Source organism: Magnolia sinica, chromosome 3 (genome assembly GCF_029962835.1).
Source record: "Magnolia sinica isolate HGM2019 chromosome 3, MsV1, whole genome shotgun sequence".
In the NCBI taxonomy this organism is placed as follows: Eukaryota; Viridiplantae; Streptophyta; class Magnoliopsida; order Magnoliales; family Magnoliaceae; genus Magnolia; species Magnolia sinica.
The window spans coordinates 100,062,476-100,081,588 of NC_080575.1; the positions used below are offsets into that span (position 1 = coordinate 100,062,476).

At 39.9% G+C, this 19,113-nt stretch overlaps 2 protein-coding genes across 2 annotated transcripts in view; both read right to left on the bottom strand.

Annotated features, from left to right (window-relative positions):
* Window positions 1-1,007: 1,007 nt before the first annotated feature.
* On the bottom strand, window positions 1,008-4,090 carry LOC131240399 (pentatricopeptide repeat-containing protein At3g04760, chloroplastic). The gene has a single exon (XM_058238602.1). It carries the CDS (start codon window positions 3,125-3,127, stop codon window positions 1,391-1,393), a length of 1,737 nt encoding a protein of 578 aa, XP_058094585.1. The 5' UTR covers window positions 3,128-4,090; the 3' UTR covers window positions 1,008-1,390.
* Window positions 4,091-10,644: 6,554 nt separating this feature from the next.
* Window positions 10,645-19,113, bottom strand: part of LOC131240400 (dolichyl-diphosphooligosaccharide--protein glycosyltransferase subunit 2) — a 32,154-nt gene continuing 23,685 nt past the window's right edge. The window contains exons 12-20 of the mRNA XM_058238603.1: window positions 15,140-15,244; window positions 13,972-14,061; window positions 13,738-13,886; window positions 13,156-13,267; window positions 12,996-13,079; window positions 12,306-12,386; window positions 12,006-12,230; window positions 11,174-11,296; window positions 10,645-11,045 (exon numbers count right to left, since the gene is read on the bottom strand). Coding sequence (XP_058094586.1) covers window positions 10,929-11,045; window positions 11,174-11,296; window positions 12,006-12,230; window positions 12,306-12,386; window positions 12,996-13,079; window positions 13,156-13,267; window positions 13,738-13,886; window positions 13,972-14,061; window positions 15,140-15,244 — 1,086 coding nt within the window. The 3' untranslated portion in view covers window positions 10,645-10,928. The remainder of the gene's footprint in view (window positions 11,046-11,173; window positions 11,297-12,005; window positions 12,231-12,305; window positions 12,387-12,995; window positions 13,080-13,155; window positions 13,268-13,737; window positions 13,887-13,971; window positions 14,062-15,139; window positions 15,245-19,113) is intronic.

Genomic DNA, 19,113 nt, shown 5'->3' on the forward strand with positions numbered 1-19,113 from the left:
GTGCTTAGGATTTCTTGATCAGCATGATTTTCGATATATGATCCATTAACAACGAGTCCCACAATTTGGATGGTCTGGATAGCTCTAGGTGAGTGCCAAATGTGAGGAGGATGAGCCACCACCATTTTCAAAATGGTGTAAAACTATTAGTGTAGCACAAAGTAGACAAGAAAATTGTGCAACGAGTTGGGTGTAGGTGTTGGTCTGTGTACAGCATCCAACCCGTCCAGCAGAGTCACCCTTCCATGAAATTGAAACACCCTAAAAATCACACAGACCCAAATATCAGGTGGGCCACACCTTAGGAAACCATGAACAACCACCCAAAAACCTCCAAATTCATTTGGCAGCATTCCTGATGGTTGGTTCAGCCTACTTTTTTGGGGCGTCCCAAAAAGTAGATGGATTAGATGACATACAACCACCATTTGGGCCCCACACCCAACTAGCTGCACAATTTTCTCATTAACAACTAGTTGCATGTGAGATGCCCTCTACTTAGGAATTCACTACTAACAACCAAGACTATTCTTGTCTCAAGCTCATTAATTGAGCTGGCGGAGAATGTGGTGCCTGTGAGTTCTAGGCTTTAGTAGTACCAAAATAAAATAAAATAATAATAATAATAATAATAATAATAAAGATTATTATTGATGGCTTGCAAAAATAATGCCAACCTGGTTATCGCAAGCTTCCAATCAATACACTGAAAATGGACAGTCAAGATTGATTGGAGAAACAAAATAGGTCCACTTATCATCTTGAAACACTTGATAGATAGATCCCACCTTGTATTTCTCATGATTCTAAAGTAATACTTTGATTTGATGATTCTAACAATGCAATTCATGGCTAATAAACAATGGATAGTTGTAACAAATTGGCACTATTCAAAGGGTTAGGATAGTCGGATCAGCTCTTACACCATGGCCTGCTTTTAGTTGTATGAATGAATGAATGATTTGGATCAACGATAGGGCACTATTTAAAAGATTTGGGGACGCTGCTAACCGCTTAAAATATCAATTTTGATATTCATAAATTTCATGGGCCTTCCACTTTCTGTTTGTCCATTTTCCAAATGAATTACATACTGTACAACTTTTCACAGGATCATTATGTAGTACTACATTATCAATATGTCACATCCAGAACACCTGCAATGCACATGCCAGTGTGGCACACGTGGGACCCACCATGCCGATGGCCACTCATCAGGTGGGCCACAATCTACCACTCATCAGATTTCTTGCGCCAGGGCGTCTGCAAAATGAGTCTGGCTAGCCCATTGGGCAGCTTGGATGTACCACGTGTGCTAAGCCGGCATGTGCTGCGTAGGTGGCACACAAGAAGATTGAAGATTGGATTGAAATCCATATAGAGTCACAAGCTATTTCTCCTTACCAGGAAGAGAAAAATCTTTATACAGATCAAGCATCGGGAAAGTCCGTTTCAAGCGTTTGAGAGCATCATTGGAGATAACACCTCTAGCGATGAGTGCGTTCGCCAATTCCATAGCCTCCGCTCTCCATCCGGCATAGCCTATGCCTTCGATCAGTAGGATGTAAGTAGTTTCATTCGGCCGACATTCTTTCTCAACCATCTCTGCAAGCACATCAACAGCCGTGTCGATCCTGTGTGCCTTGCACAACCCAAGTAGCACAGTGTTGTAAGTGATGGCTGTTGGCTGATGCCCGTTGCTCTCCATGTCTTGCATCAACCCCATCGCTTCATCCACCATCCCATCCCTACACAAACACGATATCAGCGCATTGTAGGTGATTTCATCGGGCTCGATCCCTTTGTCCATCATCTCTGACACCATCTCTAAAGCTCTCAATCTGTTGCCACTGTTCCACAGCCCGCTGATCATTGTGTTGTAAGTACTCACATTCGGAGAACAACCTGTTCTTCCAAGTTTATAAAAGATTTCCAATGCCTGATGGGCATTCCCACTCTTACAGAGTGCTGCCAAGATCGTGTTGTAGTTTACAATGTCCGGGATGCACCCGTTCGAGATCATGTAATCGATGAACCCAATTGCCACATCCAGCCTCCCCTCTTTACAGAATGCAGAAATCAATGGATCGTAACTATAATTATCAGGTGCCAGTCCCCTCGACATCATGTCCTTCAAGACCCCAACTGCCCTATCGACCTTCCCTTCTTGACAAAGCGAGTTGATCAAGATGCTGTAAGTGACAACATTTGGCATGCAACCTCTCGAGATCATCTCATCCATCAATCTCTCTCCATCCTCCCATCTTCGTCGATTCAGTAGCGCCCGTAGCAGGATATTGTACGAGATCACATCAGGGTCATACCCTCTCGACGGCAAGCCCTTAATGAATTCATAAGCATGGTCCACCATCCCTTCCTTGCACATCCCTCTGATGATCACATTGTAAGTATACATATCTGGACGGAGCCCTTTCGATGACATCTCTTCTAAAAGCTTCATCGCAGTATCAATCCCACCTTCACTGATCGTCGCCTCTATTAGAATTGTGTACGTAACCACAGTAGGGCGGCAATTATCTTCCAACAACTGATCCAAAACCTTCAAAGCCAACCACAATTTCCCTCTACCACAAAGACTCCCTATCAGTATATTATAGGTAACGACGTCAGGCGAACAGCCTCGGGTTCTCAGCTGGTCTAAAACCTTAGTTGCAGCCTCAATCCGATTTGCCTTACAAAACCCGCTGATCAATGCGTTGTAAGCGAAGATGTCCGGTTTTCCATATGATTCTAGAATTTCCATGACCCGAACAGCCTTCTCAACTTTTCTTGAATTGAAGAACCCTTTTATAAGCTTTGTGCAGAGGATCACATCTGGTCTGTAGCCCTTGCTTACCATGGATTCAAGGAAATACAGTGCTTCATTGTATTTTCCTGCTCTGCATGATCTGTTGAGGAGTTTCATAAAATGGGTCTCTTGGAAATCAAGAGATTTCGATTGGGCCCCACTATTTTCATCAGAAACCCTAACCCTAGGTGGGTTTCTAGGATTATGATTAGGGTTTCTGCAACTAAAAATGCAAAATTGATGAGACGGAGAAATGGGTTTCATGTGGCTACTGAATGTAAGGCAGTGAGGGATGAATTCACTGAAAAGGATTGCCATCAATCTCCACTCTCTCGTGTGAAATTCTACAATTATGGTTAGGTTTTCTGCAACTAAAAATGCGACTCCGATGAAATTACAAAATGGGTTTCATGTGCACATGCATAGGAGACAATAAGTGAAGAATTCAACAAAATTGATACCAGATTTTTCATTGATTTTAAAATCTACGGTTAGGGTTTCCGCAACTAAAAATGTATAGTTGATGAAATTGGGAAATGGCTTCTCATGTGGGAATTGAGTACGAGGCAGTAATCAAGAAGAAAATAAAAAAGAAATCAGGGAAATTGGTTGTTGATATTTCATGGTATAATTTCTCAGGTTAGGGTTAGAGTTTCTTCGACAAAAATAAATTAAAATAAAATAAAATTGATGTGAACAGGAAATGACTTTCAATTAGGTTTTGAATTGAAGTGAGGGAAGAATTAATTAATTTTTATTTTAAAAAAAAAACAGCCATTAGTTTTCTGTTCTTGTGTTGAATACTAGGGATAGGGTTAGAGTTTCTGCAACTGGAAACAATGCAAAATTGATGAGAATTGGGAGACAGAATTCATTTGGGTATTGAATCCAGAAAAAGAAGAAATGATGAAAATTGTGTGATCCAAGATTATGAGATATGGATCTGAAGAAGATCTAAGCTGGAACAGAGCACAAAAACAGAGTATCAAAGAGAGAGGAATAAATATTACCAGAAATTGCATTGAGATATGTTTAAGATAGGAATTCGGCCCGTTAATGATTTCTTTTCTATTCTTTTCTTTTCTTTTCTTAATGAGATAAGAAAAAAGATAAAGAGATAAAGGTCGCTGCTAGCACGAGTTCGTTTTGTCTCCGCCGCGACTCAATTTTCCGCCATGTATCGCCCAACTGGGGCCCACATTCTAAGATGGTCCTATGATCTTAACCGTCCGTGTTATTGATAGTTACATAAATTAGCTATGTTCCCAAAATCATGCCTCATTGATGATCCTGACCTTTGATTTTTGGAGTTGGATGCGAGCCATTGCAAATAGTTTTGGAGGCTCTAAGTGGGTCCACTAATGATGGCTTTTGCACCCGTCTGCGCGTGTTAGATCTAGCGATACAAATGATGTCAAGTGATGGCAAGATTTCAAAAAATAAGAAGAAACATTAGCCACCCTTACTCTTAAGGTCAAATTTGATATTTGATGAGAATCTTAAAAAAGTCAAACAAGTCATTTTAATTTGTTACTTCACGAGACCTGTGACAAGTTAGTGGCCGATGCTCACATCACTAATGATATATTGGGTTGATGTGTTGTACCATTGTACGGGAGAAACTCTTATAGCTAAAACCACTCCCGGAGTTATGTAGCAATTTAAAGGCAAAGCTAAGTTAGCTAATTTTCACAGTGCACATTCAAAAACAAGAAGAAAAAAAAAATGCTGATTATCTACATGTAATGACTTATGAAGAATCTTTATTTATATAATGGGCATGGGCGGAGAACATGCATGCAACCACAACAAATGACTAACACACGTTGCTTTGCGTAATAGGCTACATTTTTATTTTTTTTTGTGGACAAACAATTTTTTACATGCCAGCAAACATAAAGAGTGACTACAAAAATCTCTATCTAACTGTTGCTTAAATTTTCTATAAATAGGTGAAAGATCAAAGAGCATCTAGGTCTTGCCAACTCAGTACAATACAACTCTATTATCACAAATTACAGATTTAGAAATTTTGTAAAAATAATAAAGAAATCAAAAAAATAGGGACAAGCTGAAGCACGTGTGATTATGCTGTTCTTAAAGCGTCATTCACCAATTCTCAAAATGATTGAAAATGTTGATAGGTTGGATACGACGAGCCTGTGTGGTTATACGTTCAACAAACATGAATAATCACGAATGGACTGTGTGTATACAATTATTTTTTTTCCCAACAGATGAATGAAATAAAATTCCAGGTCATAGAAAAAATTAGAAAATTGTTACTAGTTTAGATCACTGCTTTGATATATTTCTTGCACTTCTTGTTGGGTCGTATGTGAGAGTGGTTTGCGTTGTTAGTGATGGTTCAATGAACCACCTAAGCACTTTTTATATAGGCCAGGGTCTAACTCAATATTATTGTTTTAACCAGCGGTTGCATGCAAGCCATTTTATGATCGTTGGGCATGTGCAAAGTGCAAAGTGCGCCACTAATGACTTTACAGCCACACTGCCTCACATGCCCATGCCCTCACGTGGGTGTTCCAGTGCTACGCAAGTCCTAGTACTCCACGGATTAACCAAGTAAATAATAAGGTACTATACACTCCATATATAAACATAATATTTTCTTATCTCCTTTCTGATATGGAAATATTCTCAAAACACCAAAAAATCAAGTTTTTTTCCAACAATTATATATATATATATATTATTTAATCAATATTTTCACAACAAACTCTCTAACAAAATGCTATTTATACTAATTTGGTTTTTAACTTAGCATAACTTAGTTCTTAGTGGAATCCAATTCATTTATGTTGATATGTGGGAGTAACTTTCACTTAGGGGTATTGTAATCCAATTTGTTTACATTGTTATGTTGAACTAGTTTTAGCTTAAGAGTAATGTAATCCACTTCATGTACAATATTATGTTGGACCGACTTTAATTCAGCTCATAGTGTAATTCTCTTCATCTACACTCAAGCTACTCAATGAAGGAAGACTTTAGTTTTGAGACTTTGCTATCTACGCTACAATCTTTTGGATCACTAGAAATTTTTATTTTTTAATTTGTAAGTGTTTATTTTTAATAAATACAATTTCTTTTCAATTTTTAATTATTCTTATGCTGTGTTAATTGTTCAATAATTATTATCATAGTGAGAAAAGGTCATTTCAATTGAAAGGCGGAAGAAAAAACTCATTAGAAGGATAAATCTTACCCTTCACAAAATGCCTCATCTTTATTATAAATTGCTGAATAGATGGCTGAACTGTTAAGATCTTGGACTTTCAATCTATCTTGATTCTTGGGGTCAAAAGTGTTCGGTTCGGATTAGGATATTTTAAGCTCTGGCACACTTGGTATGCACACACATATCAATGACAAAATTTTGAGCCAAGCAGATGGTAAGAATATTTTTCTTACCGTGGCATCCGAAGATTGAATGAACATGGACAGTTCCAAATCGTTGGACCATCTCAGCATGTAGGCCCAAGTTGGGCGATGCATGCCGGGATCTTGAGTCGTCACAATCGAGCTCGTATTGCACATGGGCACACCACACTATGTCAATCAAAACTGTACAAATTGTGGTCATACACCAAAAATACAATTCGTAACCTATAATCAGCAGAAAAGCCTTTAGGGAGTTAGGATTATACTTAGCAACGCTACGTTTTAAAGTCCTTTATCTTTAAGAAAATAGGCAAACCCAACGTGAAGCCTAATGAATATAAAAACAAAAACAAAGATCGGTGGCCATCATTCACAGATGGATGCAAGCAGAGGAAGAAAATTTTCAGTAGAGACAGATAATTTATATAAAGATTAGTTGAAAATGAAAGAATTTAAAAGAAACAAAGAATAATATTAACCTATTAAAGAAAATATTACCCATGCATGCAGAAATTTATTCATTTTATTTGAAGTTTATATAATTTTATCTTTGTTATTTACAGGATATTCATATGCATATATAGCCATTTTTTCAATTTTGAACTTTTCATTCACCCATATTTGGTGTTTCAGTCAGTTTTTAACTGTCATTTTAACGATCAAAACCATATCAAATGCAGATATTGCCAAAACAATTTTCTTGCCACACGGCATTTTGAGGACTAGGATATAAAAGAAATGGCGGTTTAAAGGTCAACATTCCTAAAGAAATTTTGTATAGAACATAAAAGTGTAATTTCTTAAACATAAGCCATCCGTTATAGGCCCCATAGAATGAACCGTCCTAATAGAACATAAAAGTATAATTTCTGTTTTTGTCGGCAGGCCGGTCACTCACTCGCACAGGTTGACCAACCTTGAATGTACAAGAAATGTACATTTGGGGCCATGTTCATACAATGAGGTATGAACTTCTCTTTATTATGAATAATAAAGGATGAGGATATGAGTGAGTCGTATCCGCTTACAATCTTTTAAGATTGAAGATGAGACTGATAAAGTCAAATAACATAATCGTACCATTCTTTTTTTCTTACGATCAATGTTATGACATGAATTTATAGTCAAGTTATGGGGTTATGAGATGAGTCGTACCTCATGTAAAATTACATGCGTATTGTAGACCCGACATTCACCTAGCATTGTCTACTTTACGACGTGGATTGTAACCACATGCTGGGACCTTTTACCTATAAATTGCTTTAATTCGATCTAATCATTGCAAAGTGCAAGTAGCCAGTTCCGTAGGTGACTCTTTGTGTCCTTAGCTACCCTCCTCTTGTATATATGAGGATGAGATTGAGTGTCGCTACTTTAGTGTACTATAACGAAAGGTTCTTGATTGGTCAAACTTAGTTACACTAGGAAAGCGGCTTGATTAATTCCAAATTACATATTTGTGTGGGGAAGATCCCGTGACAGCTACACCAAATTTCTAGAACTATAAATACGCATTTGAAGACTTATCCACCGGCAGTATCGAGTTGTTTTTAAAAGACTTTTGCAAACAATATTTTTTCTTAAAAGCATATATATAAGTATTGCTTTAAATTGGTTTTAGTCGAAGTTTGTAAAAAATTAAGTTTTAAGAATAACTCGATAAGTTGAATAAGTGTGTATGTTGGCCGATTACTCCAGATCGGGAGTTAACTCCATCCGGTGTGGTCATGCGAACTAGGACAGGCATAGCAAAGCTTGGGTTGTTGAGTACTAGTTAGGTGGTCACTTAGTACTTAAGCACCTGTGAGAAGATTATGGTAATCCAGCTGGTCCCACGTTTCTGATTCTTTTGATCGCGATGTTTGATCTTTGATTGTTATTAGGCAAGTTAGATGGACAAATTTTTGTGCCTATCCAATAATGTGATTGAGTGGGAGATATTGGACGTAGGCCAGTAGGGCCCACTGGTGAGCAATCACTAGTGGGTGGGTCTCATATAGTTAGGTTTCTTCCGGCCTCTCACTTTCTGTTATATTTCAAATTCAACTTTGAATTTGATTTTAGATGGGAGATAGGGATACGACCGGATTCTTTGGTCTCATCCAATCTCTCATTTTTTTCATATAAAAGGATGAGACTCTCTCGTAAAATAATAGATAAGAAATACTATGGGTATACAGAGATATATAATGTGCACTAAAATTTGTCCATTTCGGCTTGTCCTTGGGACGATCTAATCCATAGATTGTGATCCGGGGTCTCCTATAACGTAGAATCAAAGGTGTGAATAGATTCATCTACTCCAGTAGTAGATAGGTGGGCCATTGGAGCATTAATCTTCTGCTTTGTAAGGGTTTCAAAACTCATATAGACCGTCAAATCTTGAGGGCTCACACTTCTGCGCTTCCCAACAAATCACTCAACCGATGACTTTAGGATCTGTCATATAAACTATTGGGGACTACGATCATTTTGTTTCTGACCATTCATTTCCAATAATCCACAGTTCAGACAAAGGTAGATAAGTCGCCACTCAACACCCATGGAGAAAATACAAATCTCAGCTTCTTCGTAATACAGGTAGCAAACATTGTGGTAATTGGCGACTGTCCTTCTGTTGGGCCACCAATGGATGCAAATCAAAAGGAGTTTTTCCGCTTGTATGTGCCTTTAGTCTGTTTTGAATTAACCGCTCCTGTTTCACCCAACTAATCAGATGGGTATTACATCCAAGTTCAACTGTTTTTGGGATGTAAGCCATCTGTGTGATGGCCTACCAGATCAACAGTACAGATCTTCACATGTTTACCACGTATACCACTAAGAGAGCTGCATCTAAGTTCAACAAGGCCCCCTAACAGCACCGAATAGTCTTAAAGAGTAAGACTTTGATGCTCTGCCAGAGTGATAGATGATTAGCAGGCACTTAGAAATTAATTTAAAATTGCACACGTTGTATACATGCAATTCAAACAAACTATCCGAATCATTACTCCCATGCATCACATTTGGAAAGCAGAATGCGTACCCAGTAACTGGGTATGCTAACGGGACGTTTGGATGCCTGTAAAATCATTAAGTGATAATTCAATTATATTGTGAAGTGTTTACAACCTGTCTTGTTTAGCTTTAATTTGAAATTTGAGTGTAAATTCTTTAGAAATCATCAAATGACATATAAAATCTTCATTTAAGATAGATCATTGGAATAAGCCCAACTCAATGAAGCCTGTTTACAGTGGTAAATCAATCATTTGGTGGACCAAACAAGTAGGCCTACTATTTCAAATTCCCTTTTAAAACATCTAAACTTTAAATCTATGGCCCACAAAGCAGCAGCAAACGTCATGATCTATAATCATTGGGTGTGGCCCACTATCCCCATCTGACATATGAGGTGTTTCCAACACTAGCAATAGCAACAGAGATAGAGAGAGGAAGAACTTTGATCCAAACAATTGCCGGAAGAGAGTGTATATCCTTTCTGCCTCCTTTTTTTTTTCAGGGAGTCCTTGCATGGCCAATGGAAAATGATCCACAACTCTCCTCACATTGAAAATTTTCAAAAATCATAACAATTGCTTGAAAGTCGTAATCTCCGATTACAGCCTGTAATCTGTTTACCAGCAAATACACCAATCAAAACTCCCCAAGTGATCAGATTACCTATAATCAGATTACCACTTAATGACCTTGCAGGCATCCAATCGACCCCTAAGCGTACTTAGTAAACTGTGGCGCCCACTGTGATGGATGCGTCTTATGCACTCTGTGGACTATACAGCATGGATAAGACATACATTGACGGTGGGCCCCACTAAGTTACTAAGTATGCAATCCACTTCCTGAAATCTGAAACAAAAATTACCCTTTTTTACCATTTGACTAGTGGATTGATGGGCACTTTTCATTTGAGCAATGGTCAAAAGGGCATGAAAAAGAAATCTAATGGTCCGATCTCACCTAAGTGTCCACATAAGAGGTTAGGATTGCTAAAACAATATAACACTGAGCTATGTGACTTGGTAAGAGCGGCTCTGCAATTTTGTTGGTTTTATTTTACTTTATTGAGGACCACTTGTTAATCTTGCTATTTCTATTTCTTTGCCTGCACGCTCAAGTGTCATACTCTGCTGGCTCAGGGGTATTTTGTCATCTTGGATAGTCAATCTTGACTTCTCAGCTTCACCACAAATACAGATCAGACAATCCTAGCCATCCAACCTTATCACCGTTCCACTGAATGCAGGTTGTGCCACATTTTTGTCTTAACAATCAATGTAAGGCCTATGTTCTGCACCGACCTCAACAGTGTAGATGACCCAACACTTTGGACAGTGGATATGAGTTGATGATTGGAGCCCATGCCTCCTAAGCCAGACCATTGTTCTGTTGCAGTCTCTCCAGGGACAGACCATCGTCCCTCAAAATCTCCCAAATTAAATTTCTTTTTTAAACAACAAGTGGGTATGACATGGGACCCCATGATTCTACCTGCATAACAACCTAGATGAGAGTCCTGATGGAACCTCCCTCCGGATTAGGAGCTTCTGGATGAGATGCTTCTACAAAAATCAACACAAATTACTTTTCCTGCTAGTAGCATCTCTTCACACTTCCTATAAAAAATCCTGAAAGAAGAGCATTGAGAGTTGTTGAAAGGATCCTACAAAAATGAAAATTTTGACCTCTTTGTGATACCTAGCATTCTCTCTCAGGCAGATTTTAGCTTCGCTGATGTTGAAGCAAGGTGGGACAGGGTCCTATGCCCCACAAACACTAGAAAAGTCGCGAGGACTCCAAGGGCCTTCAACGTCGTGAACAGATCCAACTGTAACCAGGAAAAAGAAGAAAAGATGAGCACACACAGCATTGAATACAGGTAATGATCAGAGCTCAGCTAACGCTGTGAATCAGAAGATTAGGAAGGTTATCTACTAGGTTTATGTGAATGCAGACCTTCAGCCAAAACAGCACGTAGAGCAGAAGAACTGCTGCAATTCCAACATGGAAGAGAATAGCAAATGTTGCTGGTGCCACTGAGGAAGGGAAGTTCTTCAAGTTCACCCCCAATCGTATTAGCTGCAAAAGATTTGGAAAACACATCGATGAATATTGTTAAGGCACAAGAGGAGCAGTTAACAGATAATTAAGAAACGAACAGAGATGAAAAACATGTCATGGATGGGAAATGGCAAGGTTTAAACTCGAGTATCTGAAAACGAGGTATTATAGTGTCACAGTTCATCATAACATGAACGATGTCCCAATGCACCTCTTTGTACATGTAGGGCACACTTTTCAGGGTCCAGCTGCTGATTTGAAGAAACCCACACTGGGTGGGTGGTCCTAAAAATCTTTCAGATCAGAAGACTACCAAGTCTGAGATTGGTAGATTACATAATGAACCATCAGGAGAAAACAACAGCAGTCTGAACTAAGTCACAGCTGGAATGGTTTAGAATTCCAATCTTGAAATCTTTTGAGACAACCCATCCATGGTGGGAACCATCTCACCAATAGTCCAGATTTGCCACAAAAAAGGGCCTTCATTTTGCAAATGAGATGCATCCAGATAATATTCAAGTTCCGATGCATCAGGACCTTACAGTTCCTCTTCGAAATATATGAATATTCAATTGTGTGCTTTCAGGATTGACTCGAACAAACTGGCACCTTTTTCGTCCAAGTCCTGAGTTTCTGAACTTTCGCAGTAAAAGGGAAATCACTATTAGAATGTTGTGAGAAGTGCAAGGTTTTGATGGACAACAGAAATGAAAATGAAACTTACCCCTATTAGAAATCCAATAAATGGTAAAAGTGAAAGAGCCAAGAAGGTAAAAGACAGCTCCTGGGGTGGAAGCTTCTCAGGTGCCCTGAAAATGTGGGATATTTCAGGTTTGGGAACAAATCTTGAGTAAGGATCTACAGGTTGGAGAGGAGGGCGTGTAGCTTTCTCTGGAGGTTCAGGTAAATCCAACTCAACATGGCCTAGAGCCCGTAAGAACGAGTTCTCCTGCAAAATCAAAAGTAAAAACTCAGCTAGGCCCAGAGTTACAGAACGAGTCAGGAAACAATATGTGATTTTTACCATTGCAGCATCCCCGACGGTAAGTTGAAAATCGTATCTCCCTGAGAGATAGTAAAACTTGTCAACCAGAGAGAGAAAGTCCTACATGCACAAAACATTCACAAACGCTGAGAATGTCTGAATTTCAAATAGAAGCCAAACAGATATTCCATTGAAAATGTAATATGCATTATCCCGAGCAATGTGCACAGTAAAAGTATCAGACAGGCTACCATAAAATATACTCATTAGGAAATCCATGACAAAATGCTTGTATCAAGGCTAGATAACAACAGAGTCCATAGACAAACTTGAAAGGGTCGCAGTGGAGTGTCTAATTTGAGTCCTGGGTATACAAACCTTGCTTCTCTACAAGAATGATAGTGTTTACAGATTTCATGTGGAGAGGAAAAGGGAAGAACAGAAGCAAACAAAATCACCACTATATTGGGTGCTTTAAAATAACTTCTGTCCTAAATCCTAATAAGTCACATGGATATTGGAACAACAAAAAACGAAATGAGTAATTGCATAATGGTCATTTGTAACATATTAGACATATATGGGAGTCTAACCAGTGGGTCAATCAATTTCATATGTACGGGTGTGAAACATCGACTGATAGTGATCTGTGAATTTCTTAGTCAGTTGTAGACCTAGCAAGCTTGCAATACCAGGTAATAACTTATGGGAAGAGAAGAGAAACTCAACTAATATGATCTCAAATCGTTTGCCATGGTTGCCCACCAGAAAGATATGCTCAATTTTGGTCTCATGTCTCAAATGTAGGAACACCTGGAAAAGAGACATTTTCGTCAAAATAAAATGAGGAAAGTTGTTCCAGAATCCATCAGGAAACTTGTCCACGAACCTGGTGTGGATTGAAAGCTTGGTCCAGTGGAGTGGTCAAATCAAAGGATAGACGCAGCTTCTGCAGATGGTTTGCTGAAAGTGATACAGCATTTTCTCCAGACAAATCTAATCTGCATGACAAAAGGTAAAATGCATGTCAAGCATGCAGAGACGATGGAAAGGAATTAAAACGTGAAATTTGGCAAATCTTCAAAAAGTGGTGAACACTCAAAACCTATTTAATTGAACTCAGAAAACAGAAAGAAGAATGAATCAACACAGCTAATGGGACCAGTTAATTTGCTTCTTTTTTCGGCTTTCTTTTGGTTTTCTGGCATTTTATTATTTTGATGCACACTTCAGTGGCCCAGAAGAATTGGGATCCAGCCATGGAATGTTCATAGCCGAAAAACACACTGATCAGGCACTCCTATCTTACCAATCAAAACGGGAAAAAAAAAATAGTTATAGAAAACACTGACAAGGAATGTAGACAGACAACAAAGATATGATTAAAATACTAGCAAAATCTATGATCCTGAGATATAATTTGAAACAAAATTCTCAGGAAATGCAATCGAAATATAACTGGAGATCTTACTTCTTCTTCGTCTCTATGCTACCAACATCACTATCCAATACTGCAATTTCTGCACTGTCAATTTTGATAAATCCTGTGACAAATATTGATGCTTGAGCTCGGCCTCCAGTTGCATAAATTTTCTTGTGCTCAGGATCATGAAGCAAAACCTGCACAGAAATGGATTGTCACTTAGGATCAATGAAGGCGCATAAAGATTAGTACCAAAGCAGTGAAACAGGATCTTAAGATTACCTCAAAAACTAACGTGTACTTTCCGACATCTATACCCTTTGACAATAAATCGAAGGAATGAACAGAGCTTTCCACGTCAAACTTGAGTTCCTGTATTAGATAAAAGTTATCTATTATAGCTTAAATTGAAAAGAGAATGTTATATATGATCTTTTCACCAGATCAAATACTCAAAACTACTCATCACAACAAGTTAATAGAAACACCCAAAAAGGCCACAATATGGGACTATAAACAGTCAGTTTATTTATTTCTTTATTTATTTTGATAAGGCCAATTGATTAAAAACGCTGAAATCAGATATGCAAAAGACGAGATTGAATGCAGGAGGTGCCTTCTGGTTGCCCCACTGTCCTCAAAATCAACAACAAAAGCCATACAAAAGAAAAGAAAAAATTCAGGCCAAAAACCCAAGGCCAACTATCAAAACAAGAGATCACCCAAATCACTCTACTGATTTTTTTGCAGAACAGAGTTAGAAAACATGGGGAAATCACCAAGGGCTGTTTGATTTTCAAATTACAATGTAAATCCATTGTAAAATAGTCATCATTATTTGCAATTACAGCTCTTACCCCAAGGCTGATGTTGACAAGTCCAGTGTTTTGGCACAAAACGGAGGTCGGAAAACATTTTGGACACAAACTGTGGAGTCCACCGTGATGTATATGTCATATACATGCCATTCATCCATTCCACCGGCTCATTTTAGGACATGGGCCCAAAAATAAGGCAGATCCAAAGCCCGAGTGAACCATACCACAGTAAACAGTGGAAATTGAACGCCCAACTTCTTGGGGGCCATAGAAGTTTTGGATCAAGCTGATTTTTCCCCCTTTATCCATGTCTGTATGACCTTATGAATAAGTTGGATGACAAATAAACATCATTGTGGGCCTTTAAGAAGAAAAAGAAATGATGAGAGAGATAAATGTCATTAGGCTACACAAAAAGAAACATACAAAAAAAAGGACAATCAAAACCCTTGAGAGACATGACCCTCTCGACCACATTCAACTTGGCTTGCAAGAACACTACAAGAACAGTTGCATGAAGCAGGAAAATAAAAACTAAAAAAGAAGGAATGACCAAAAAGCTACCATAAAAGCAGGTACTGATCAACTATCTCATGAAATGGTATTGACCAATTATCTCATGAAATGTGCACCTGGTTCTGAATTGTAGGGTGGTCTCTTGAACTAGAAGGGAAGGCTTTCACAAGATTCACTGTTAATGGAGGTGCATCAGACCCCAGCACTGTATTCACCTTAACCTGAAACAAGTTAAAGAATTAATGAAACCACTAGTATAAAAATGTCGAGATGGGGAGATTGGGTAGAGTAGGAGCTTCTTTTGTCAGTATGGAACAAAGCAATATCATATTTACTCATAGCTTTTGATTTTATATAGTAAAAGAAATCAGATAATCATGTAAAAGAATGAAAAGTCTACAGTGCCATCCTAGTGAAAACATGTGTTGATGACTCTATGCATGTGTTAACATAGGTTCCTTCGGAGCTTGATGGTCCTAGCAATATACCACAAGGAAATTCATGGTAATCTTCACTTTAGGATCAGTGGTGGCTGGTTTTGACCCAAACTGAAATGCTAATGATATTATGCTTCTTTTCGAGGATTATGGCATGATTGTAGAGACAGTAATCACAAGAAACAAGGCCACACGGAAGCTAACACATTTTACATTTTCGAGGATTATGGCATGATTGTAGAGACAGGAATCCCAAGAAACAAGGCCACACGGAAGCTAACACATTTTACATTTGTTAGGTCTCTATAACTAGATGAGGCGATGAAAGCTGTCAAGATATTGGGTGGACAAAGGTTGTGGTGTGGACCTTGATGGTCAATTCAACAAAATAAGCTAGAGTTGGCAGAATGGGGGCCTAGGCTAGGTAAAAAGCCCTTTCCGACACCTTATCCCAGAGAACAGGAATCCCATGCTCATCGTAGACTAACCAACCAGGACATGGCGTTACCTTAGAAAAAGGTCAATGATAAGAAAACATTCTCAAAGTTTGTGAAGAAGGCAGGCTTGTGGGAAAGGAGGGGGGGTATAGAAGGAGACTCTGGAAGGGAAAACAAGAGGCATCATGAAAGATTCTATAGCATCATTTAGGAGGTATCTTCTCAATGCTTCTTTAGTAGGTAAGGTAGATTTCAACATATTGGTTGGGAAAGTGGCAAGGTATTCCGTAATGGTAACAGTGGCCATGACAGCTACCATCATTACCTTAACGATGCGGGCTGTAACAGTTGTTACGGGTACATTCCCTTTTTTATTGAAAATAAAAACCCCAAAATACCTGTATCGGCCCCATAATGGACCATTAGTTGCTGTTACGGCCTTTACAGAGGGCGTAACGAGCCATTATGAGGGTTGTAAAGGCTGTTACGGGTCATTTTTTTTCCATTACGGCCTTTGCGACTTGTAACGTATAACAGTTGCCATTGTTCCCTTTATGTAACGGCCTTACAGCCCCGTGGCGGCCGTTACAACTCCAAAACGTGTGACAGTTGCCACCATTGCCTTTATGCAATGGCCTTTACGGCCCCGTGACGGCCTTTACAGCAAACCATGGAAGGCAGATTTCCACATAGTGATGTAGCATATCTGCAACAATGGGTCTCAAACAGCTGAAACACTTCGTTTCCAGTTTGTGCAAAAGAAATTGGACTGGTCCTCATGTTACCCTTGAGAGAAGCAGATCGCGTCCTCAAAGAAGGTTGGGTGTCACAGGATTGGCCAGTTTGAAGCTTACCTAGTCAAACAAGATCAAGGCCCACATCATGCCTAGGAGTGGAAATGTTTGTCTTTAGGATCATTCATAGGGACAGTCCTCAAAGATGATCCTAAATTTATGGAGGATTTCTAAGTGGGGAGAGAATGATCCTTTTGTACAGTGTGATAATCTCCGAAGCAACAGTTCCTCTCATGGCTGAATGGGAGAGCATACAAAGTTAAGATGAAAGAAGACAGTGAATTTTTCAAGTGGGGTTTGGGTTGTTGACCCAGACCCGACTAAACCAACCTGAGTTTGGGTCAGGTTGGGTCAAGATGTCAAGGTCCTCGGGTTGGGTTCAGGTTGAAAAACGACAACCCTAGTTGAATTTGGGCCGGGTTCGGGTTGAGCAAATTCAGGTCATGTTAGGTCGCATCGGGGGGAACAATCACGTGTATTTGGGTCAGGTTGGGTCTAGTCAGGTTGGTTCGAGTAAAGAGGACTTCGGGTTGGGCACCTCAGGTTAAATTGGGTCAGGCCAGGTTGCAGTTTAGGCCCTCTTGAGGTTGGGTTGGGCTCAGGTTAACCCTTATCTGAACTCGACCTGCCTGAGTTGCGCCCCTAGGTGGTTCCTGGACACAGACTGAATTGACAACAGCTATTTACAGCAAGATTGCTGGTTTTCGGGGATGCCATAGGGTGAAAGCCATCAAAAGTAGGTGCAGGTAAAGGAGACGAGGGCCTAAAAAAGGAGGGACATGGTTGCATTGATCGAAGCCACTTCTCATGGTTGTGTTGATGGATGCCACATATCCACATGGGCTGCTAGAAGGACAACGATGATTGGAGCCGATAACATCCCCAGGGCTCCTCTATAAACGGCTGCTGAAAGGACTACTAATGCATTTAGCAATCAGCATTCTCAGCACGGGTTTCGTCCAGTGGTGTTTGGAGAAAAAGCTGCAGATACGTGCGATGCACCCTTGACTCCAGGTACTATTGACAGTACTTTTCTAAATTACTTTTACATAGAGGTGCATACTGCTAAATGGTTTTAACGTTTTGATGAAGTGTAATGATGAAGCCCTATTTCCCAGGTTATTTCTAATCCCAACCTATCAGTGGTGGAGAAAAACGCATGCAAATTGAGTTATTCAGACCTGAGGAGGGCTGCTTTGTCTCTGAAGGGTCGCAAAGGGTCTCTAAGTCAAACAGCCGAGGAAACAGAGGTAGGGAGTGTTGGTGAGGAACATGGGAATCAGAAGGTTCACACGCTTGAGTGGTGAATCCGCTGGTGGTAACCAGGAGAAGCATAGCTAGCAAAGGTCATTCTAGTGCATCCAGCCCAGCATTAGGGCTGTACATCGAGCCAAGTTGAGTCAAGGTGGGCTAAGCTTGGCTTGACTCATCCGTGCTCTCCTCGAGCTTGAGCTCGGCCTTGAGCTTACCATTAGAGCTTGGCTTGTTTGCCAAACCTTTCGAGTCGAGCTCGAGGCGAGCTTACCTCGAGTCGAGTCAAGCCTGCTCCCAACCCGACCCAACCTACACCTGACTCAACCCAACACACACCCGATTCAACCTAGCCACCTGACCCAATTGACCCAACCCACACCCGACCTAATTCCCAAATCAAATATTCAAATAATAATAATAATAATAATAATAATAATAATAGATAAAACCATTGAGGTACCTTATAGTTGGTGTTGTGAGAGAGAGAGAGAGCTCAGGCGAGTGGCCGAGTACAAACTATACAGCTAAGACGAGTCGGGCAGACGCTGAGTCGAGATCAGGCGAGAAAGAGAGAGAGAGAGAGAGAGAGAGAGCTCGAGCGCGACAATTTGGGTAAGGAAGGGAAAAGGGTAAGAAAGGGACGGACGGGTAGGGTAGTGTAGTGTAGTGTTTAAGTTTTAACTTTATATATATATATATATATATATTCGAGTCGAGTCGAGCCGAGCCGAGTTCGAGTCAAGTCAAGATCCACTATGATCGAACTTGGCTTGTTTTCGAAACGAGCTGGGTCATATGAAGCTTGACTCGCCTCGAGTCGTCGTTCAAGCCGAGTCAAGCAAAGCTAAATCGAGTCGAGTCGAGCCAAGCGAGCTTTTCGAGCTAGCTTGGCTCATGTACAGCCCTACCCAGCATCTTTGTCCACTACATAACTTCTCAGAGCCATATCCACCTCTCCTGGTCAGTTTCGTGGTCCAGGAAAGCAAAGTGAAGCTGGAGATTATTCTCACCCCATCAGCACCAGTTTTCTGGAACCAGTGATTTACCAAGATGATGGTGTCCCTGGGCAATGGGTGACGTCAGCAACAGACTTGGGTTATACTACGATTGAGATGGTTACGAGACAGATATTTGAGGAACTAGAAGAAAGATAATTCGATCAAAGAAG